This window comes from Gymnoscopelus microlampas (genome assembly GCF_963454915.1).
Source record: "Gymnoscopelus microlampas genome assembly, chromosome: 22".
NCBI lineage: Eukaryota > Metazoa > Chordata > Actinopteri > Myctophiformes > Myctophidae > Gymnoscopelus > Gymnoscopelus microlampas.
This window is the reverse complement of record NC_139959.1, coordinates 16,372,911-16,397,687: the sequence shown is the minus strand read 5'-3', so window position 1 is coordinate 16,397,687 and position 24,777 is coordinate 16,372,911. Positions and strand designations below refer to the sequence as shown.

Sequence of the window (24,777 nt, the reverse complement as noted above, 5' to 3'; positions counted from 1 at the left end):
AGCAACAGAATAGGCACGCTAAAAACAATGTCTTTTTCAAATCTCTTTTTCTCTCAGTTTCTCCCTCTCTCTCTCTCCTCACTGCTCGTCTTTCTTTGGTGTCGTTTGAGCACAAAAACGATTCAGGTTTCTTGTATCATTTGTACTTAAATTGTTGAACGTGAGTGTTGTGCATCGCATGGATTTTGATTGCAATCAGTGTGCGTTCATTGTGAACTCTCCTAGGTGCATCTTAATCCCATTGGTGTGCTGTGTGAATACTAAGTAAACGTTTGCTTTCTGCACTAAGACTAGCTTTTTGCAAATTGCATGTGGAAATGTGAGTACTTTGTCCTACATTTAATTCCCATTTAATCCCAATTTTTGTATGTGCTACCCTTTTGGGATTTTTTAAAAATTCCTTCTTTTGATATGTATACTGGACTTTGGGTCTAGCACTCCACTGAGAAAACCCATTGTTGATGCGCAACCTCTTTTTCTTAATTACCTGTGCACATTCGTAAGATAGTGTGCTTCCGCTAGCACTGCATAACGTTCTCTAACACTATAACACACTTTTTGAAAATCTGCATACAGTACACCTACACCTGCACACCTTCTCATGTCAGATCCCCATTTCAAAAATAGTGATCTTTGCGTAAAAACCCTACTTTGTCTGGTTGTTTTTCAAAGAATGTGTTTGCAGTGTTCACGTCTCCTCTCGTGCAGCGCATCTCAGAGCCAGATAGACCTTCACAACAAAAAAACAAACAAACAAAGAACTGAGGCAAAGCGAGAGAGAAATTGATTGAAAGCCTCAGAACTGGATGAAAGAGAAAGTTGGTCCTCTATTTACCTATCCTTGATGCTCTTGAGAAGGAGAAGGTTTTTATTTGTCACTACTCATACAGGTACAAGAAGCCAAATGGAACTTTGTGAGGTCCACATACCTAGTGTTTTCCTGTTCCTGCTGTGTTCCAGTTGCCATGGTCACCCCTTGTGATAACTGTATCCTTTCTTTCTTTCTTTCTTTCTTTCTTCCTTAAGTTCCTCCCCTCCTTTCTCCCGCACAACAACAAAGCATGTTTTTTGCTGGCTCCTCCTCCATTAACTGCGGGAGGTGTATAAATAACACCAGCGTGGCGTCGTGGTAACACTGACATCCCACAAAACACAGGAGGAATGCACGGCTTCATTAAGACGTGCCAGTCTTTGTTGACATAAATGGCCTTGATAGTGAACCACATACAGCTTGCCGCAGTTTCACGGCGGTTTTCAGACGTCACTGTCCTTGCGGTTCAGATTCACAGGAGCGCTATAAGTATAAAAGGAACGGCGTAAAAGACTTGCCAGCTTGACCTTCCCTTCACCTGCGTTTATTTCATTCACTAGGCTACTGTACCTCTCTTTTCACACCTCCCTTGCATCATTTCACTGGCGGACCTTGGAGGCTGCATTAGAAACCTCACAATAATGTAGACAAGTGATTATTCTAGGCCAATGCTTCAAAAATGTTGACTAGGCCTGTGTGTGTGTGTGTGTGTGTGTGTGTGTGTGTGTGTGTGTGTGTGTGTGTGTGTCTGTGAGTGTGTGTGTGTGCGTGTGCGTGAAAGACAGATAATTACCCCGAGTTCAGACTCAACTCATTCCTTAATTGGGCGTCGCAAAGTTGGACTGAAGCGATTATAAAAACTAAGCGAACCAAACAAACAAAAGATGAAGAAGTCACACTTCCTGACTGCAAGTTGCAAATTAGTGTGAAGTGGCATTTGGTGGTGTCACTCTCACACACACACTGAATCATCCTGTTCATCCCATTATAATGTGTACGTTTGTGTGTGCGTGTGCGTGTGCGTGTGCGTGTGCGTGTGCGTGTGCGTGTGCGTGTGCGTGTGGTACACACGCGTGTGCATGAGGTACACACGCGTGTGCATAATGTGTACTGTATCATACCTCTCCTCGCGGTTCTGGCCCACGCACACTCGTCCGCCGTGGCGGGGGGTGGGGTTGCTGCACGAGCGCTGTCGGACCTGGAAGCCGATGCCACAGCTGGTACTGCAGGGCGACCAGGACGTCCAGGGAGTCCACGCTCCATTCCTACACACATACACACAGTGGTGGTAAAAGTACTCAAATTTTTTACTTAAATAAAAGTATCAATACTGCAACGTAGAAATACTCTGTTCAGTCCAGTATTAAAAATGTACTTGCGTAAAAGTACAAAAGTATTGGCATCAAAATATACTTAAAGTACCAAAAGTACTCATTATGCAGAATGCTGTCACATTTCACAAGTTTTTTTAATGTATGAAAATCCTTTGAAAATAGCAGATCTAAAAGTTCACAACGGTCATATGCATGGTATAGGCCACGGACCCACATACTCTCACGTTTGGTTCCATTTGTACACTTTCACTCGAGTTACAGACCTATTATTGGTTCCTAACAATCAATCATTTTGCTGGGGGGACCCCCTGGAACCCCCTCAAGGACCCCTGGTAGTCCCCGGACCCTAGGTTGAGAACCGCTGCTGTATACAGTATGGAGTGGACACATGCAGAGACATAATAGATGAACAAACCAACAGCAGATCAAAAGAAAATCTCCACTGGTTACCTGGAACAGTTGGCAACCTCTACGCTGATCCCGAGGCACGTCTGGCCACCGCACTGGGGGGCGGGGTGGTCACAGGCTCGCGTCCGACACAGACAGGACCCTGCACTGCCTCCATCGTTGTGGCTGCAGGCCGCCCAGCCGGACCAGGCGCCAAAACCCCCATCCACCGTCACATTACGAACCTGTCAGCAGAAACAACAACAAAAAAAAGAACATATGGTCACACATAAACGTATAGGAAAGAATAGCAGAAAAGAAAAACCTCTGCAGAAAGTCGCTCAATGTGAAGTGAAAGGGAATAAGCTGTGAGAACGCTTATTATTATGGGGCGATAAATAGAAAGTGATAACCTGGGCACGTGGCCTACATATGAGAAGAGGCACATTTCAGGGTAATTTAAAAGCCAAAGGACACTTTCACAACAGGAGAGGCGAGCGCAAAATCATCATCTGCTTTGGCAGAGGCTGATATAAATTCTGCCCTTCGCTCTTATTGGTAATTGAACCCTGCCGTGCGTCCAAATTAGGATGCTAGACTAAGGCAGACAGCATTTGCATTAAAAGGGCCTCTTTCTAGAAAGCAAGTGACTAGAAAGAGACAGCCAACAGCGCGTCTCGCTTTCCCCCAGCCATTACCCCCCCCCCCCCCCCTCCCACCCCCCGCGCTTCTGCGGTTGAGATAAGGAACTGCGTAATTTCATTTAATGACATGAAGAGAATCGAAAGCAGAGAGGTACAGACACAGTGATATCATGCTACCGTGAGAGATAAATCGATTTTAAAAGCGGCTGATGGTAGCTCTCTCTGTCACACACGCACACGCACACACACACACACACACACCATTGTGTAAATAATTTCTTATTTCATGGACAGTGTCGAATTAAAATAGACTTCCTTCACTGTTCACCTCAACAACACCAGTGTTTGCTGTTCAGAGGAACATTTCGTGCCCTTGAACAGCAGGCCAAGAAAAGAAAAAACATTTGGTGTGTCGGAATTACCTTACCTAAGTCAAAGCCTAGACAGGAAAATGTACAGTAGCCAAGGCATGTTCCCATCACACCTTCTCCGAAACCACAGAAAAAGCAAACCTTAGCCATTCTTATTTATTTCCTCGCAGAGTCCAGGCTCGGATACCAGATGGCATTTGTGAATAGACTGGTAAGGTAAAGCATATCCCCTTCTGTCTGCCTACACTCTGCAGACTGTTGAAGTGCTTATCCTTTGACTGACGTCCAACTCCAGACAAGTAAACAGAAATACTGAAATAGCTGAACAGCATGATGGCTTCTTTTACTTCAAATTGCGTCAAGGTAGCATTCTTCTTTAACCATTTGAACCCTAGTGTACCCATTCTGTAATAGGCAAACATTCATCAGAACGCGTCACAATCAGCTAATTTCAGTGAAGAGGGGGAAAAGGAGTGGGATAGACCGCTAGGGGATGCTGTTCAACGAAGTATATTGTTTAAGTGGTTAAAAAGCCATCTAGCCATAACCCGGAAGGACCTATTGTCACAATCCGTGACATGTTCTGTCTCCCTGTTGTATTTTCATGTGCTTTTCATTTCCTTGTTTTCTAGTTGCAGTTAGAGTTTTACTTTACATTTTTCTAGCTTTTATTTTGTAGTATGTTAGTGTCTCCTGGTTTCCTCTGTTGCTACTGTTATCTGTCTTGTCTCACCAGTCCTGTGATTTGCCAGTATTTCCTAGCCTGGTAAACCCTCCCTCCGGAAATCTCATTTCCATTCGATATCAGGAAGGAGTCTGGCATGATTGCTCATTCTGCAATATTGGCTGTGGGCTGGAGTTGGGCGGGAGTAATACCGTTGACTGACAACCCCTTCAACCAATGATCGTTTTAGCCCCTTAAGCCAATCAGCAGTTCATTTTGACGAGCTCCAGACTATGTGACATGCCGAAAATAGGTTGCCTTATTGGGATACATGCGTGTCACTCCCCGCCCCTGCCGGTTCTCTAAATTTATATTTTTAAATAGGCTCTGTCATGATTAACTGACCACATATATGAAGTTAAACAACTAAATTCTATCCAAACGATATGTTAATAGTAAATTCCGTGCCTCAAAAAAGAAGTTTGAGAGCGTTTTAAAACCGAAAGTAAGAAGTGAAGGCACTCGCACAAACAACAATGGCTGCCGTTCGTGTTTTGTCGGCGGCTCTCAGGCTGCACTCGGCTTCATTCGGGCTCACTCGAACTCGCCACCTGATTGGCCAACGTAAGCTGTCAATCACAGAACGATGAGCGACGACGCTGATAGGCGCGGTTAGGTCCTGATTTCGCTGGAAACTCCCCAATATTGCAGAATGGTCGTTCATGCCAGACTCCTTCCTGATATCGAATGGAAATGAGATTTCCGGAGGGAGGGTTTACCAGGCTAAGTATTTCCACCTGTGTCCTCTTAGTCCCCCAGCCTATCCCAGTGTTGATTGTCAGTTGTGTTCACCTGTGTCTAGTTAGTCCTTCTCTATTTATATGTCCTTGTTTTTCAATTATCTGTTGGTTCGTTCCCTTGTATTTAGATCCCCTAATTTCCCCAATATAGTTTCCCTGCGCCCTCAATGTTTTCCTTGTATTCTGTCTGCTTACCAGTGTTTTGACTTTTGCCTGTACCTTTACTTTGATTGCTGCTTAGTGCTTACTCCTCTTGGTTTGGTGAAAATAAATACTTTAACCAGAGACGTGCTGGGCCCCTAATTCAGCCTGGGAATCTCAGATAGAGAGGCCCGTAAAGTGCGCGGGCAACGGCCGCGCACTGGAATGGAGAGGCCTTTCTGGAATTTCCCAGTGGCCAGCACGTCCCTGACTTTAACTTGAACTGCGTTGCCTCTGCCTCTCACCTTGCACTTGGGTCCTACAATGTCCTTACACGAACCGTGACACCTATAAAGGCTATTTATTTTACGTGCTCATATTTAATCCCTTGAAGTCAGCCATACCAGCCCTGACGAAAAAGGATGGTCATATTGTATTTTAAAACAAAATGCCAGACAGAGGATGAGAACTATTCCTTCAAAGATCATTGTGTCATCGTCCCCCCCCCTTTTTTTTTTTTACATCTTTCAAGAGCAGTTCTGTGGGAAGAATATAAAGTAGAATGCATTAATCATTCTGGTCTGACGCTAAAAGGATAACACAAAAAAAGTCCTGGGGACTTGTTTCCATTGTGGTCCTATGATTATATAACCTGGTTAAAGTGAGGCTCAGTAAGTACAGTACATGTTCCCTGAGTCCCACTGGTGCCCACACACACACACCTGGATAACACGTGTGTGTGTGTGTGTGTGTGTGTGTGTGTGTATCTATTGACTGACGGAACATCATGGAAGCTTCCAACATAGCTTAAGAGTCATGCTTTTGGCTCTAAAATTAAACCTAAAGCTTCAGGGGAGGTTGCCGTGTATGACATCTGCTGATCACTCGCTTTCCTATTCTACGTTCAGAAATTCTGCCATTGGACAGGACATTTTGTCTTTTACAATGAAGGAACAGTTGCCATTATTTCTGACAAAAAATGTCAATTTGGAACCCTGCCAGTCATGAGCCACAATGTTTAATGCATTCTTCTGTACAACCAAATCCATTTCTCACACTGTCAACAGTTGTAATGCCAATACAAGGGATTATATATAGTCAGACATGATCGAATTGTAAATTTAATTGCAAAATAAATTGTCTCTCCAGGGCTAGAAGCTGATGCACACAGCACACACCCATGTTGAGAGTAACTGGTTTAGACAATGATTTTCTATAACGATGTGACAGCAAATACACATGGCATTGTCGTTATAGACGAGAGCCAAAATGTTGTACATATTCTGGAGACTGGCGGTTAATTTGTGGAACAAGCATACATGTCTACGGCAAATATCAGTGGCTTACTGAAATAATCACAGGGTTGGGTTATAGGTGTCAACTACTGATCATAATATGTGTATGTGTATGTGCACGCACATGTGTGGATGATGTATGCTCGGTATGCAGAAGCGCACACATGCATATCAGGAGTTGACTGAAATAATCATGGGGTTGGGTTATAGGAGTCATCCTTAATTTTATTTTTGGTAGCCTACGGACTAATAGAATGAGGTCTGCAGATGGCTTGTCTCTCTAAGAGAGCGAGAGCGCGCGCGAGAGAGAGAGAGAGAGAGTGTGTGCGTGTGCGTGTGCGTGTGCGTGTGTGTGTCTGTGTGTGTGTGTGCGTGTGCGTGCGTGTATGCAAGTATGTAACTAAGCACATAGTATATACAGCATACATAGTATATGCATATGTCTATATATACACACACAAATGCTCCGACATTGCCAGAGTTATTGTCGGAGTTATTGCACTTCGCGACACGTCAATCAGCATGTTCAGGTTACAGTACTCAGCATTGGCCGGGTTAGTGCGTGGGTAAAACAGGCTCTCTCCCTCCCTCACTCCTTCCCTCTATCTATGCAATAACCCGGCCAATGCTGGGTACCAAAAGCTGAACACACCGAGCATCAACTCAGAAAATCGGGTCTCGTTGTCTACGCTTCCGAGCATTCTGATTCAACTGTACATGTGTTTCTGCCACAACCCAAGCCAGCCCACTGCGTCTACTATTGCTATCCAGTTACGTGGTTGTATCATTCCTACTCTGGCATCCGGTTGTGTAGAAAAAAGTGGTGGCAAACTTTGTGTCAGGGCTGTGTGGAGGCAGATACCCTGACAGCTTGTCGAAAATAATCTAAATGGAGTTGCATTTAGTGTGCGGTATCCTTCCCTATTTGAATCTGTGTTAACAGATGCCACAGGGTGACTGTAGTGCCAGATTACCCTCTGAACATGAAACCACATAAAAGCATACGACAGCATTCAACACTGGGTGGAAAATGGACGCCTGTGGAACAATTACCGTTTCATTTAGCCGCGTCGAGCTGAAATAGATAGCTACCTCTCCCTAATACCTCTCCCAAATGTGGGTGGAGAGGAAAAGAAATGGAGGGTCTGTTTGGCTAATGAACATGCAGACAGAGGATGGATGACTAAAGTGCCGCTTGCCGCTCATTCCCAGGGTGCTTTGCACTCCAGTAAAGTACAAGTTGTTCGGTCCCAAGGTGCTTTTCTTTGGGAGAGCTCGTCAGATGTTGTCTGCTTTTAGAGGGGCTGTTGTTTTTAAGTTGTGTGCGTGTGTGTTGGTGTGCGGAGGGAATACAGAGCAGGCTGCAGCTATCGGGCAAGACGACTACAGAGCACTGTGGGTTTTATAGCGAAATGTGGAGAGAAAAAAAGCGAGTGAGAGTGCTGGGGGAGGCAGAGCAAAGATAATTGTGTTTTTAAAGTTTCTTCTGAAGATAAAGCAAGGGAGTTTGAGAGAGAGAGAGAGAGAGAGAGAGAGAGAGAGAGAGAGAGAAACGTGGCCGGCCGGTACTCACGGGACACTTGGTGATGCTTTGTTCCCATTGGCTCATTCGGACGCTCTCCTCCAGCGTGGTGCACTTCTTGAGCACCAGGTCCCAGCCGCAGTACGGATCCCTGGCTCCTATGCATGCTCTGGGAGAAGAAGGAATGGGTGGGTGGGGTGGGGGGGGGGGGGGTGGAGAACAGCAAGTGAGCATGTATGTATAGTTTAAAAAGACAACCTAGAGATGCACATAGTTGAGCCATGTTCGGCAGCAGACAAAAAAAAATATCATAGAGAAAGAGAGGGAGAGTGATATGCTAGAAAACAAGAGAGAGAATTGTGACCGACAATAGAGGAAAGATGTTTGTGTTTGTTTGCTGCTGTATGAATAAATGTGCATGCATGCGTAACATCAGCAGCTGAAATGATGTCTCTCTCACACACTCACACACACACACACACACACACACACACACACACACACACACACACACACACACACACACACACACACACACACACACACACACACACACACACACACACACACACACACACACACACACACACACACACACACACACACACAATGTGCTGACTGATTATTCAGGTAATCTTCCGCCAAACACCGGGATTATGTTTCTGTGTTTGCATACATTTCTGACTCAAACAAGCCTGTCATGCTGGCAAAAAAAATGCCGTGCCGGGGATAGCTGAGCTGTCCATGCTCTCTTGCCTCTTCCAACTCCCTCCGGTGGTTTATGGAGTGCAATAAAAAGGCCTGATGTCTCTCGTTTCATGCAAATATGAGATTGGAGTGACAACACAATGACATATCTCGGAGCCACAGGCATCAACGCAGTGTGAAATGTAACCAAAGGTGTCCTTGCGAGCCATAACAATGAGCCACCACACAAACGTACACGTGCGCTCGTACATGAGAGGGCAACTACGCAACTCATCCATGCACGCAAGTGGGTGAAGAAAAGGCAGAAATGCCACAGCGCTCACACGCGAGGGTGCGAGGGTATCTTCATCCTTGGATGCAAAAATGCAACGCATGCGCGCGCACACACACACACACACACACACACACACACACACGCACACGCACACACACACACACACCCTTTACAATCATAACACACACAAACACACACACAGCAGCTGACGTAGTGTCTAGGGGGTAACAATAGCCAGAGAGTTATGGACTATTTCTGCTCAGACAGGGGTATCATGGGTGACGACAGCAAGGCGAGATGAAAGGGAAAAGGAACAAGCTAATACCTGTCTTTTTAAAGGGCCTGAAGGGAATTACAGCGTCTACATTGCCGGTCACTGAACCGCAGGGTCTCTCTCACACATCCACAGTGAAATACAGAGACAAGCTGTCTAATATTTCAAAATCGTTAAAGCCCTTAAGGAAATGTGAACAGTGAACTCTCCAGCGCTCACTTCAAGTGTCAGTCAGCATCGGCACGGTAGCTGCGTGTCCTTGTCTCTCTTTACTTCCGTTTGTCCATGTCTCTTTATTGGTCATCCGTTTGTTTTGATAAAAGTCTGTCTGTCTGTCTGTCTGTCTGTATGTCTGTGCTTCTGTTTATGTCTGCCTGCCTGTGTGTCTACATCTTTCTGCCTGCATCAATCTGCCTTGCACAACACAAAATAACAGTTGAAAGGTTTGCGGTTGGCTCGACTTCAAGGAGAGCAACAATGGGTGAAAAACTATCAAATAACAACAAGCGTCTTATTTACATAAAGGCATTGATCTTACAATCACTCCCAATAACATCTATTTTGCCTGGGACAACAGTTACAGGTGCGATTCTGTTTTAAATGCTAACGTGTGATTTCTTTCTTGGCTGAGAACCAAGGGGCAAACCCCCTTCGTTGGAATTGAAGCTCACGTCCGGGTTCTCGTTCAGCCTGCTGTTCCTATTAATGGCCCAGCAGTTGTCACTATTTCACCTTCTCTGGTCGCAATACATTATAAGTCAATGAGGTTTTGGGGCGAACTTGACACTTGATTTTATTACCTTAGTAAACCTTTTCATAAACACTTTGTTTTCAATCGCTAGTTTAAAGTATTTTTTAAATCATCATGATATGCGTTTAGTAAATTATGGTCCCATAAATGATAAAGTAGGGTATGTACTGTATCTAGGGTTTCTGAGTGAAGACCCGCCCTTGCTGCAGTTGCAGCCAATAGCATTCATTTCTGTTAGCATTTCGGACCGAATATAGAAAGATGGCAGATTTAAAATCGCTGAAAAATAGGCTTCATTTACGGTCTGTAGAAACCAATGGCGTCACATTTGTTTTCTTTGGCAAATAAAAATACATTAATAATTATAGGTCAATAGAGTGTCTCTCAGGCAGACAGAAACTCAATTCGAGAACATTGTGTGAGGGAGAGAGGTGCATGTTTGAGTGTGTGAATGAGAGCAATGGAGAGAGAGAGTGTATGTGTGAGAGAGAGAGAGAGAGAGAGAGAGAGAGAGAGAGAGAGAGAGAGAGAGAGAGAGAGAGAGAGAGAGAGAGAGCAAGAGAGAGAAACAGGCAGACTTTGGGGCAGAGTGGAGCTCTTGGCACTTCGAGTGGCCCAGACAAAAGCAGATTTTAAAGGCTTTTAAATCTCAATGAAGGGCCCCTCGCCGTCACACAGGTCTAACTCTGTCATATAAAGGGCAACTTATGAGCATTAAGCCTAATTTATAGTCCGTGACATGGCGGTGCCACAAAGTAGAACATCTTGTCAAAGACATTATAACATATTTTCATTTTCGGGGTCCGTGGCCAAATACATATCAATTTGAGGGTACTTCACATGAAAATGTTTGAGAACCACTGGCTTAGGACGTCCTAGACCACCACTCTTTCACATTGTTCTCCTCTGTGTGTCTGTCTGTCTGTGTGTGTGTGTGTGTGTGTGTGTGTGTGTGTGTGTGTGTGTGTGTGTGTGTGTGTGTGTGTGTGTGTGTGTGTGTGTGTGTGTGTGTGTGTGTGTGTGTGTGTGTGTGTGTGTGTGTGTGTGTGTGTGTGTGTGTGTGTGTGTGTGTGTGTGTGTGTGTGTGTGTGTGTGTGTGTGTGTGTGTGTGCATGTACGTGTCTGCATACTCACTCTCTGGTCTTGTGGTAGCTGCACCTCATTAGCGGGATCTTGATGACCTGGTCCCTGACACCTACGTACAGCTCACTGCGGCTGTGCAGGATCAGCAGGCTCCTGATTGGCTGCCTTTTCCTGAGTGGGAACAGCTCGATCTCCTCCAATAGGCAGCTCCCCGCCGACCGGTTGAGAGGGGACAGCACCTTCCTAATCGTACCGTAGTCTAGAGGAGAGACAAAGACCCCCGGTCACAACGAGAAATGACGAAAAAAGGAGGAGAAATATTGAAGGAGAAGTTGAGGAAGAAAGAGAGTTCGGGAGAGACAGCACATCGGAAAGAAATGGAGAGAGTAGGTAGACAGACGCCAAAAATGGAAGACAGGGAAATGCGTACCTCGGATGAGCATGGGTGCGTGCGAGCTGTTCTGAACTCTGTGTGAACCGCAAAAAAATTGCTCCCTAATACTGTGGCTGTGAAATAAGACTGTCAGGAAGACTGGTGGTTCACCAAGCTTACGATATCAACACACACACACACACACACACATCACTGTGAGATTCAACCGCATGGGGCCTGGTGCACTGCTGGAGCACTCCACTTCTGGCCAAGAGTCATTCGTCTTTCGCGACATGCTGCTCCAAGTGATGAAATGACTTTGTAGTTCTTCTGACAGAGGCGAGTGTCTGATCATTGTCATTCTTCAGTATCTCCTGACCTTTCTGTTGGGTGTCCTTTCATGAGGGAAACTCCCCTGCGACCGCATTGGGGGGAGAGGGTGACTGGGTGGATGAGGGTGGGGGGATTAGGGCAGATTTTCCTCAGGGATGGAACTCAAAACAAACATCATCAATTATGCATTTTGTCCCCGGGGTGAGTAAAAACTAATGAGGTGCATGTAATGGCAAAAGAGGAAGGGTGAAATTACTAATTCAATTTCAAGGTGGGAAATAAAAGAGTTAAGTTTTTGCCCTTGAGGTGTTTTTTTAGTCGAGGCATAGTTATGCCTTTTTGTGTGGAGGAAACAGTATCAATGTTCTCTAGTGCGCCTTAAGTAAGACTCATCTTGGTATAATTGGGTAGGTAACTATATATAGAGCAGCACTCTTACAAAAGTTAAGGAAGTTTTCTCCTAACCATCCAAGATGCTGCTGTGCGGCTCAGATTACCATCGAGGACTGCAGTCTAAAGCAAGCTCTTGGTGAAATCGGCTGCAGACCAGGTGTGGCCACAGGATATATTTAGGGAATACTATGTTAGAACCCCTTAAACATCATTGGGACCTCAAGTGGAGCGATCAGGTACCACAAAAATGGCCCCAATCAGGAGAGAGTGCTTTTGAGCGCTAATGGCCTGTGATTAGATAATGTGTGCTAGCCAGCGCTAATGGGCCTTGGCACTGTTTCAGATGTTTTCATTGGGGCCTGGTTAGAGAACTGGCGGAGGTGGCAGCTCTCGTTCTTTGCTGCATTGATCACATTCACAGCATGCATGCAAACAATAGGAGGGGAATTATCTTACCACAGTGCCAAGGCCAGAGCTAGTGATCTGGAACAGGTGTGTACATGACTGTGTCAGTGTGTGTACTGTACACTATATATGTACAGTACAGTATGTGTAAGTGTGTTTGTGTGTCCGTGCACAGGCATGCAACATGCTTATTATCCGCTAAGACAACATTGAGGCTGCAACAGGAAGATCATATGTTGACATTAGCAGTCATCCTAGTAGGCCTAGATGTATAAATTAAAAAGCCGGTTACTATGTATATTTTCCCATTCAGTGCATGGTAAGTTCTGTCAGTAATTCTATTAAGTCCTCGTCCATTTTTCTCCTCAGTGGGTCGACCAGTTTATCTAAGCTTGCACATGGGCATTGACAATTGGCATCATGCAGGGAGTGAGGAAGTCAATTCTTTGCGGTTCTGGTCCCACAGTCCAGATTGCCTTTAATGCAATGGTTCTATTGGATCTGTAGTCGTGTTCCCATAGCCCGAACAGATGGTGGGTGAAAATGCAGGGATGGACTCGTGTATTAAAATATATTTTGGACCCTGGAAGTACATCTACAAATACTTTGGCCGCGCAGCTATTTTCTCTCTCTATACTGTGAAAATATATATATTTTTGGGGGCAATTATTTATGTACAGTATGTTATGAAAATGTTTTAGTCTTTATGGGACCGTATATAATTCCAACAATCTACAAGGCAATTCGAACATATACTGCAGCCCAAAAGGTTGATGAATGTCTATCATTAAGTTGATGTTTTCACTGATTGGATCATTTCACCATCTCGCAATGTCGCACGGCATTAGCGTGTGGTACTTTGCTGCTCTGAATTTTATATGCCCACTCAATCAAACCAGGAAAGGGCACAATCTCTCAGCTATTACTGTCATCAGAAGGAAAATGTGCCTACTGAACTAATCTAAATTCAGCATATTGGGCCAGTCTGCTGATCAGCCAGTGGGCTGCTACCTTGGAGTTCAGATGGGATCTTGTGTGTGTGTGCAAGTCAAAGTGTAGCTGTCCTTTCTGTAACGTGTGTTTGGCAGTGTGCATATTCTACGTATGTGTTATTCATTACCGGCATGTCTTCTTTTGACAGACGACTGGTTGCAATTTCATGGTGTTTACAATCTCTTGGCGAGGGACTGAGTGTGAGTGATATGTGGTCTGATGAGTCTGCGTGTGTGTAGTTTGACTGTGTGCGTGTATATCGTGGGTGAGAGTGTGTAGCTGTGTGTTTCATGCGGCATGTGTGTGTGTGTGTGTGTGTGTGTGTGTGTGTGTGTGTGTGCGCGCGCGCGCGTGTGTGTGTCAATGTGGTGTGTGTGTGTGTGTGTGTGTGTCAATGTGGTGTGCGTATGCATGTGGGCGTTATATGGTTTGTGTATGTTTGTGCGTGTCTCCAGTGCATATGGGAGACACATGGAGGTGCAGTAAAGAGCAATCACATTAGTGTCAGAGGACTTTGAAGTCTCCTCGGAGTTACAGATCTATTGAATTAATTTCCTTTCCTGACACTGCTCTATTCCCTCCTTGTCCCCAGAGCACAGTTCAAGGTCTTAAAAAGTCACATAGCAGCACATAAATGGCAGGACGGACGCACGCACACATGCAAGCTTCCAAAAGGCCCACACAACGTTCTTTATGGTCGATTTGGTGACACCGATGGTGACTGGTGGTCACTACAGGTGACTGTAGTGTCAGTTGTTTCGTGTTCTTCTTCTTCTCACTTCCACATTTGTCATGCTAAATTTTGTGTTTAAGCGTACATCATGTCCTGTGCATATTTTCATATGAGGTGGGAGTGAATGGCTTTGGCAGCAGAAATGCCAGCAAAAAAAAAGTCTCAAATACTTGAGAGTTATCACTTTAGTAGATTCATTTGGTGCACATCAAACTTACATACACAAGCATGCGCGGCATTGCACGCTCACTCACTCACTCACTCTCACTCTCACACACACACACACACACACACACACACACACACACACACACACACACACACACACACACACACACACACACACACACACACACACACACACACACACACACACACACACTCAACCTACCAGTGGCCAGGTATATGATGTGAAAGACCATGTCTTTGCCCTGCACCACGTCCACGGCTACATGCGTGAAGCGAATGTTGTCCTCCATGAAGTATGGCACGGGCACCACAGGCTGGACCACCTCATGCATGAGCAGGAACTTCTGAGCATCCTGCAGGTTCCTCTCAGTCAGGTTGACGTAGGAGCCATAGTCGATGGTGCCGCACTGTGGAGACAGGTGTGGAAGGTAAAGAATGAAACGACTGAACACAAACTTTCCCCGTAGCTGTCTGATCCTAAGATAACCAGAATTCACTGCGCCTGGCTCTCGAGCCGCTCTTGAGGCCATTGACCCTTGAGGCGGAGGTGAGAAAGGATAGTGTTTGATGTCTGTGCAGCTACATCACCATGCAGACATTCTGGGAACCTGTTCAGCTGTTAAAAAATATATTTCTTTTAACCTCTGAGTCTGGGGGCAAGCTTGTTTGAATGCCCGAGTAACAGGAAATCAGGCATGGCTTTGCCCCTTTATGCAAAATTTCAGCTTGCTTCCTGCTATAGGGCCTGCACCCTAGGACAGTGGTTCTCAAACTTTTTCATGTCAAGGACCCCCAAATTGACACTTATTAGCCCGCGGACCCCCATTCGAAAAGACAAGCCAGGGACCCCCATAAGAGAATATTTGTACGGCTCTCTAGCAGTGATTCTCAACCATTTTAGTTTCAAGGACCCCCAGTTTGACATGCATTAGGGCTACGGAGTACGGACCCTCATTTAATGGCATTTCTATCCCTGGGACCCCAATTTATATAGTAAAATCAATGTTATTGACCCTTATGGGTCTGTAAAGTTACAGACCCATAAGGGTCCATTTGGTTCCTATCCATCATTTAGCTGGGGACCCCCTGGAACCCTCTCAAGTACCCCTGGGGGTCCCCGGACCCCACTTTGAGAACCGATGCCCTAGGATACCAAACTATCCAGCAATCATGCTGACAGATTTTCATTGCAAATTGCAGATCTGTCTGGAGAGATTACCGTGCGGATAATCTTGGTGCTTTTCGATTTCCTGCTTCCTGCACAGAGAGCGTTGACTGACTGATATCCCCACGTATTGAATGTTACAAAGACAAGGAGATACAGTACGTTTGAAGAACAGTATTCCTTGACTGCTCTGAAGTCAGTAGTATCGCAAGACATGTAGGAGGTACTAAGGGATGAAATGATTGAAAGAGCAACTGAAGTGTGGGAGGCAATTATCATCACAGTTTCCTTGCCACCTGCTTGCTTTGTTCATAATGTACTATATAATACAGTGAGGGTGATGTAAGAACACATGACTATTTTCTATCGTTGTGAGACTCATAATAATGTAGTTCTGAAAGGACATTTTCAGAACTACATTATTATGAGTCCCACAACGATAGAAAATAGTACTATCGTAACAAAATATACTTTCTGAATGTAAAAAGAATTAAAGAACAGGAGAATGGTGTAACAACATAAATTGAATCTAAGACATGGCGAGAAACCTAATTTTACTGAATATAGTCCTTCCATTCTTCCATACAGATTATCTTGCTTTCATCAAGCATCTCATCCGATTTTTCCTTTTCATTCCAGCAGGCTTTTGCTAAAGTTGTCCCACTAAGTGAAATATGCTTGCTTTCAAAATTACAATTTAGTTTGAGGTTATATTTTCCTGGACTCAGGAGACAATTTCATACACAAAAGCAATTCTAAGTGTTTTATACATAATGCATAACAAATAAAATGCAAAATAAACACAAAAGCCATTTAAAGTGTGTGCGTGAGTGCGTGCGTGTGTGTAAACTATGAATCTGTGCATGACGATGTGGAGAAAACAGAATCATCAGTTACCTCCAATACAATAGCACTCACAAATACTGCAGGTAAAGGGTTTATTTTGGTAGGACATTGCCATGTTATTTTGGAAGAAAAGCTTCAGTCATCCCTTCTTTCTAGCAAGGTGAATATATTGCCTTCCCTTTCTTCACCAAGGTGAGTGGTAAATGGAAAAAGATACCCTGTCATCTCTTTCTTTTATACCAGCCAACCAAATGGAGGTAGTGCTGGGTGGATGAAGATAGTAGCTTCAACAGAGCATTAAGCCTGATTTCTGCTCCGTTGCGCGATGGTGTCGCACGCAGATGAAGTATGAATCAGGCTTTTAAGCCGGCGTTAAGCACCGACCACTACAGGCCTGCTCTGAGAGATGGAGAACGGAGAGCAGAAAATGTAGATGGATTGTGATTCAAGAGGATTTTATGTGAGTCACTCACTCATATAGCAGCGAAAGGTTGGTGGGCATGCTCCGCTGTCTGCTAATTTCATGTAATTTAGCGAATGCTACATCCCGATCCCGACTGACTTTGTTCATGTCTATATTTTGGTTGGTTGCCTAGATAGAGATGTCATTAGTATAGTGCCCATACCCTGTATATTGGCATGGCCATATACTGTATGGGAGTATTAGGTTGTATCGGCAGTTTTGGACAACTGGATAACCATATATGCCCATGTATGGACATATCGGTTGGATCGGTGGTTCTGGACAACCGCATATCCGAGCGACTCGGCGGCGGGCACCACACTCCCTCGAGTCCTTGCCGATGCGCACATCGAGTTTTAAGTCGGTCGGTCTCATAAATATATGCATATAGCCATATATGGGCATATAGCGGTCGAACCTGTAGCTCTGGATGACCGGATCTTCATATATGCCTATATAGTATATACAGTATGAGAATATCGGGTTTGTTTATGGTTATGTCTGAGTCAGAGTGACGTGGCCGTGTCCGTGTTGCGACGCAGTGTGAGCTTGTAGATCGGCTGTTTTCCGCGAAGATATCTAAATGTAGAGCAAAAACAGAAAAGTCACCAGTATAGAGCCCTGAGGTAATCCGGGGTGTTTACAGCTTGAAGGCAGTTTTGTTTTGTTGTATTGTTTTTTTTTGTCCTAGTTCAGGGCTCTGACAGCCTCAGGGTGAAAATATTGCCGAGTCTTGAGCCGTGAGGTTTGAGACACCTCAGGCTCTTCTGTGTCTACATCAGCACAGAAAATACATTTCTGGGGTGATGTTTGTCCTTCAGAATCCTTTTTGCTGTGCTCAAACACCTGCTGTGGTATGCGTCCTGCAGGCATGGGAGCAGTGGTGTAAAAAGTACTCACATCTTTTACTTAAGTAAAAGTAGCAATACCACAATATAAAACAAGAAATGACCAAAGTCATAATAAAGCCGCATGCGGTAGGCTTTTTTTGCCCCAATCTTTTCATAGACCTGATTACTTGTTTTTTGGATTGCTTGTTTCTCTGGCCAAACCTGGCAACATTTAGCGTCACAGAATCTGCAACGCTAAACGCTCTAATGTTTTTTATATTATATTAAGTGGTGGCAACATTTTGTGACACCACACGGGTCTTCCCAACAATAGCTAAGATTGAAGTCAGTGTGAACATGGCCAAATAATAACTTAATAGTCAAACTAGGTCTAATGAAGCACGCTAGCATTTAGGCTAACCCTCCTGCCTGAGGCTGCAGTAAAAGTTGCACTGTCTGTGAATGAGGGGAGGCAGCGGAGCAGGGTTACTGCGGGGGGCGGGCCGTCTCCCCATTCGTGTCGCCATTGGCTTAAAGGAGTGAAGGACAGCCAGGACAGCCAATGACACTTAGGTGTCACTCAGGTGTCGCTTGGGTGTCGCTTGGGTGTCGGACTAGGTCTTAGTCTGTCTGTAGAGCCGCCAGCTTTCAGCATGCGGCTAAAAACTCTGTTACAAGTAAAAGGCCTAGGATAAGGATAATTCCTTTTAACTCATTCACTGCCAGAATTATTTCTGGCCCGTTTGAACACCGCCAAGATTTTTCATTGAAAAAAAAAAGTACTCAGGAGCCGAGATACAGATTTTTTAAGTTTTAAGTTAACAAGGAAGTGGATGGGAGTCTATATCTTCGAAAAATCATATCTCCTTGGTCTTTGGGTCCAAAAAAAAAAAAAAAAAAAAAAAAAAAATTTTTTTTTTTAAAAATATTTTTTATTTTTTTATTTTTTTAAAAAGTCGTTTTAGTCGTTCTAGGCAGGCATGGCTTTAAACAGAAGTCGTTTTAGTCGTTCTAGGCAGGGAATGAGTTAACAGGTCGTTCATGAAAGTCCTTGCGGTCTTGTTTCCAATGAGAACCTGTGAGCAATTAGGGGTTAAGAGTCTTGCTCAGGGACAAATTTCATTTCATCGACACATATGCTGTCCTGGCCGGGAATCGAACCTGCGGCAACCAGGGCCTCTGGCTCCGTAGGCGGGATCACTAACCACCCAGCTATGGCCGCCCTAGCCTGTGTTCAAAATGTTACTTGAGTAAAAGTACAAAAGCATTGGCATCAAAATATACTTAAAGTATCAAAAGTAAAAGTACTAAAATGTTTAAAAATAGCAGATCTACAAGCTCACAACGCGTCGCATCGCACAACGCGTTGTTCCCTGCATGGGAGGGAACCCCTATGTTGTGTGCTCGGCAGACCGCACCACTTTCTGCAGCCTGGCTCGTGCAGCCTCGCAGGCCCTGGGAGTAGCTAGTCCCGTAGCAGACGGTGATGGCCCCTGTCAGGATGCTCTGTAGAGTCAAACGATTTCAGAACCTTCCCTGGGACTTTGAATTAGCTGCCTGAGGTGGTGTACGGCTGTTTGTCTAGCCTTCTTTCCCAGAGTCTCTGTTTGCATTTTCCATGTCAGGTCCTCTGTGATGTGTACACCGTAGTACTTGAAGCTGTTCACCCAATCCATCTGTGTTAAGGGGGGGGGGGGGCTCTGTACACAACTCTGCTGTTGTGTACAGAAGTCCACGATTATCTCACTCAGTGGAACCACTACGACAGATATGCCACCTCCTCCAGGCAGGCCCTCTCGTTGTTGTTTGAGAAAAACGTGTCATCAGCGATCAATCTTGACAATGAATTTGGAGCCGTTTATGCTGTGGGTTATTGCCTGTCAATCGGGTGGGGTTTCCCAGCCCCCTGGTATGACGTTACAGAAAAATGGCTACTGTGTAAATTATGATAATCTACAGTAAACCAGAAAATGGTAAACCCTTTCCCCTACCTTTTTGTTTTACATAGGTCATGTACAGTACCATGTACCCAGGCTAACGATGAATGAGCAGGTGCAGGGTGGCTCTCTTGGGCAGGGCCTCAGGTTTGTAGAGGGATGGGTGGATAGATAGATATCCTTCAGTGACTAGCAACAGCACAGACACTTTATCCAAATCAATGGCTGGCCTTCCCAAGGCTGACAGATGAGAATCGTGAAGGTTTCCCTTTGGGATGGGTGACGGATCAGTGCCCTCGCCATAAAGAGGAGATGGGGCATTAAAACCCCAAAGGACAGGGAAATGTGACTCGGCGGTTGTGCGTGCACATGTGTGTTTACTCTTGGGTGCTCTTCTGTATATGTGTTTAAATATGTGTGAGCTGTGCTATGCTGCACTTTATATGGGGACCGAACACAGCAACCAGAGCTGTATTTTGTCTCCTTCTTATGCAGAGGATGTGAGGGATGTGTGTGTGTGTGTGTGTGTGTGTGTGTGTGTGTGTGTGCGCGTGTGCGTGTGTGTGTGTGTGACAGACAGTGTGATGAAGCTCAGATGGTGGCCCATGGCATCCATGAGCGTATGAGTGATTGATGTCATGATGTGTGATTGTCCCAGGCAAGTCAAGGTGAGGGACAGAAACATTATTTGGCCCGGGGCCCGTATGATGCTCAGCTGTCTCCTTCATCATCAGCACACTGCAATGGCACTGCGGTCTGGCACTATACCCGCAGGCACAGCCTGCAGTAGAACGCACTCTCATATAAAGTACAACATTATAATAATAATAATAATGCTAAGGAATTGGTTTGGATTTAAATACTGATGGCCTGTCAGCTTATATGAGATAGTTCACATCGAATGAAAGTGACAGATTTGAATGCAAGCGTTTCATTTCAGGCTTTTGGTTTTTAAAGCGTAATTGATGGTAAATGGAAGGAGTTACAAGTGTTACGAGTGTACATAGATGGTAAATGGGAGGAATGTGCTATGAGGGCACATTATGCTCCCCGGGAACGTGGGTTGTTGGCACAGCTTTCCCCGTCGCCCTCACAATATGTTAGCGTGCGCTGTTGCCTGCCTGGATGTGGTTCAAAGTTTAAATTAACATATATCCCTTCATACAATATGGAGCTCACCCACAAGTGCCTTGTATAGCAAGCGTGTTAATTTAGCATGTTAGCTTATGCTGTTGCCTGCCTGGATTTGGCTCAAAGTTTTAAATTAACATATATTTCCCTACATACAATATGGAGCTCACCTACACAAGTGCCTTTTACAGTAAGCAATTACAGTGTGACAGAAAACCTATACTACACGGTGACGGTATTAGGTCCTAATGCACAGAGAACATGATTCATAGCCCGAATAAGCCCGGCTGGATCAATCCATAGTGTTTAATTGAATGGGGAGGTTTTTCTTCCAGACAGACAGGGATTGAAGCTCTCAATCAATGGACGGTGTGAGTTGAGTGATGGATTCACAGGCATAATTATCCCTGGCAGGAAGCTGTAGCTCTCCACATGTGTGGGTGTATTTGTGTGTGTGGTTCCGCACATGCCTGGCAACCTTTATGGTTGCCGGCCTCTTGTGCGTCTGTGCGTCTGTGCGTGTGCGTGTGCGTGTGCGTGTGCGCGCGTGTGCGTGCGCGCTTGCGCGTGTGTCTGTCCATGTGTGAAGGGCTGAATACATGGTCAGGCCATTTTACATCAACGGCACCCTGCCATAAATCCAATGCTCGTAAATCTAATCCTCTCCAACATTGACAAATGCTTGATGAAGATGTCACAGAAACCTAGATAAACTGTGCTCCGGTCCAGCAGTGTCTGAGGAGCAGCAGCAATCCTGACTGAGCCAAGGTAGAGAGAGAAAGAAGAGAGAGGATAGAGTGGAGACAGCAAATCCCAGTTTATCCCCACGGAACACAGCCCTATGAAAGCCCACAGTACTATACCTCTGAACCTGCTGTAGTGCACCCACGGTATGCTGAACACACTAAAACTGTGGTCCGCTCTGACCAGATAGAGGAAATTGTTTTTCTTTTCCACCCAGCTTGACGTTATATGCTGACAAAGGTGTGTGTGTGTGTATGGTATTCTTTCTATTTTCTTTTTCATAAACTGAGAAAGCTGACACCTTCTGTGCGTGAGCATTTCTCATGTCTTTGCGGATACTGCATGAGTAAGAGCTTGGCAGGCAGTGCGCGCTGCACGCGCTCATAACCCCACTGAGCTGTTGGTAACATGATCGAGGGGTCCGTGATAGGGAACATGTGTGTAGCCAGGCGTGTGTCACCCCCACTGGCAGCCAGACCCCAGGGAATTCAATCACGCACGCACGCACGCACGCACGCGCGCACGCACACACACACACACACACACACACACACACACACACACACACACACACACACACACACACACACACAAAACGCTGTGTGGATTACACCCACGCCACCCTCCCCCTCTCGCTATCTCCTGAGCCTGCCACCACAGAGAGCTAGCACTTCTCATAATAAAACATCCGTACGGAGCAGAGCCTCAAATCGGGTTGAGGCGTCACAGCGCTCCTTTTTTTGGCCCCTCTGGGGTTGGGGAAAGAGTACGAACATAAAGTGCCACTTGTAGGAGACACGAGGCAATTATTAGGAGATACTATACAGTCCATAGGATAGGGCTATAGGATGTTCTAATGACACTAGCCATTGTAAAATGACTTGGTTTTTGTAACAAGCGGTCATTAATGCCCCGGTCCTCCATGAGCAGAGCAAGGGCTTATTGAAGGGAAGAAGAAATTAGTGGGAGGAAAGAGGCTGCTGCTGCGATTCTGAGACAGGTTCATCAGGAAGGACACATGCACGAATTCATGTGGACACACATGACTAGCGCTGGGAATTAAACGGTGACTCTTTTCAGGCACCAATCAAATCACACACGTAGCAGCGTTCAGGGCCCGTCTTCAGTAATTTTATTGACTGCTTTATGTTTAATTGAAGGGGCAGACAAAATGTGACTCTGTAAAAATACTACATTTTGTCCAGTTGTCTTGTGTCCCATTACAACAAAAGAGCAGCCTACTTGCCTTTTCTTCCACTAAAACTCTACCCACTTAGATTTTTAGGTCTATTCTTTGATCTTGCATGATTTATATTAAATGTTTATATAATAGCTGTATCCATGCAATGTTCTTATACACTTGTTTGAGTCAAGAAAACATTAAACACAAGTAATTGGTTTAAATGGAGAAAAAAAAATGATTAGGTGGAGAACAATCTGGGAACCCATCGCCAAATAAAAAGGAAAAACAGCGCCCTCTGCTGTTTTTTACTCTTTCACTTGGCTCTGGGGGGAGCAAAATGGAGCACCTCTGCGCAAGGAAACCGGGGTTTTTGGTCTGCCCTCAGCACTCCACTTCCGGCGGTGCGCTTATGTTTTCATTCCCACTAACAATATTTCTACACGGAACACTAACACCACTTCTCCCAGAGAACATGGATCGTTTTGGCTATAAGCCCACTTGTTTCTATGATGAAAGAGCAGCTAAAATGTGAATATCTTTCCGTGGTTTTGTCTGCTCCGAGGATGCTATTGTTAAATGAGTTTCGGTTTGTTTTAAGTGGGAAGCGAGAGCACAGACAGTAAATCCCGCCCACTACATTTCATTGGGTAAAGCGCGGCCTGCTTCCTAATCTGAAGGCACGACCACTTGTAGGCCAGTGCGTACACGTTATGACGAACCCCCCCGACAGATTCAAGCGGAGAGCAGAATCTGTTCTTGAGAGATTAGGTGGAGAACAGTTCACTCACTAGTCAACATGCAGAATGTCAGATTGTTTGTGTGGTTTGTTGAGTGGGCAATGTTGGCCCTGGGTTACGTCCCACACATCTAAAATCTTGAGTGTAAATTCAACTCTGAGCGTAAACATGAACCAGTAATGGTGCAGTAATTTATGCACAACATCCTGAGTGCCTGAATAACTGACTGAGCATCCGAGATACAGTTCCCAAATGACTGTTAAACTCGTACCAGCACATGGCCTCAATCGACACAGAGCTATATGTCTTTTCTTACATGCCGTGGGCTTTTTCAACTGTCCTGTATGTAATGCAGTTCACTAAAGAAGTAGGCAAAAGTTTCCATGGTAACTTAAAGTCCAGCTGAAATGGCTTTTTTTGGCTACTTTTATCGTGTAAAACAGAGGCTGGTTGTGTCTCAGCCAATCAAGAGTCTCAGCCGACTGTCCCGTCAGCTCGGGCTTATGGGATCGATTTCAGGGGCGTCAATGGTATGGCAGGTGCCATACCTTGGCTCAAAAGAAAAAAAAGATTTGTTTTTATAAAAAAAGTTTTTTTTAAATAAAAAAACAAAAGAAAATCATGAATAGTAGCCTAATGCAGGTGTAAGACCATTGTGTTTGTATTGTGTTATAGGTATAATGCATAGTTTTCTATGCATTATACCTAGGTTTTGGGGGGTTTGACCCCCAAAACGTTTTTCGGCCACGCCCAGGATAGGTGTCCCTTATTTTAATCTTTAGGAGTTGCCAACCCTAACCTTGCCATACCTTAGCTTTTGCTGAACTGACGCCACTGATCGATTTAAATGCAACACACTGCCTTTGCACTTGCGCACCACGAGGCAGAGAGAGAAGCAGTGCCGAGGCACTTTTATGTTACTGCATTAGCTATTTCTCACCTCAAATGTTTTCAGATACATATTTTAGTGTACTGTTTAAGTTTATAAATGCACGTTTCCGGCCGTCATCCTGAATTTCATTCAGAACAGAAGTTGCAGCAGCCCTGTACTGTCTGCATAATGAGAATCAGCTGCGCGTGGAGAAACATTGAGCTATGGGAATCACACAGTTGACTGAAATAATGATTCATGGTTATTCACAGGGGCTTGCTGCTGTAATCACACGTTAAGTTTTTGTTTGACATGCAGGAAGTAACTAAGAATTGGATTTTTGACATAAAAACACACAAAAGTTCCCAGCCTCAATTCTTTTACCATCTATT

The 24,777-nt window shown here is 44.9% G+C and overlaps 1 protein-coding gene across 2 annotated transcripts in view; it reads right to left on the bottom strand.

Moving 5' to 3' along the window:
• The window catches only part of sema5a (sema domain, seven thrombospondin repeats (type 1 and type 1-like), transmembrane domain (TM) and short cytoplasmic domain, (semaphorin) 5A), a 162,190-nt gene that overhangs the window by 46,189 nt on the left and 91,224 nt on the right, over window positions 1-24,777 (bottom strand). For both annotated transcript variants that reach the window (XM_084048370.1, XM_084048369.1), the window contains 5 exons: window positions 14,681-14,885; window positions 11,111-11,318; window positions 8,021-8,138; window positions 2,596-2,777; window positions 1,933-2,076 (listed from right to left, as the gene is read on the bottom strand). In XM_084048370.1, the coding sequence (XP_083904496.1) occupies window positions 1,933-2,076; window positions 2,596-2,777; window positions 8,021-8,138; window positions 11,111-11,318; window positions 14,681-14,885 (857 nt within the window). The remainder of the gene's footprint in view (window positions 1-1,932; window positions 2,077-2,595; window positions 2,778-8,020; window positions 8,139-11,110; window positions 11,319-14,680; window positions 14,886-24,777) is intronic.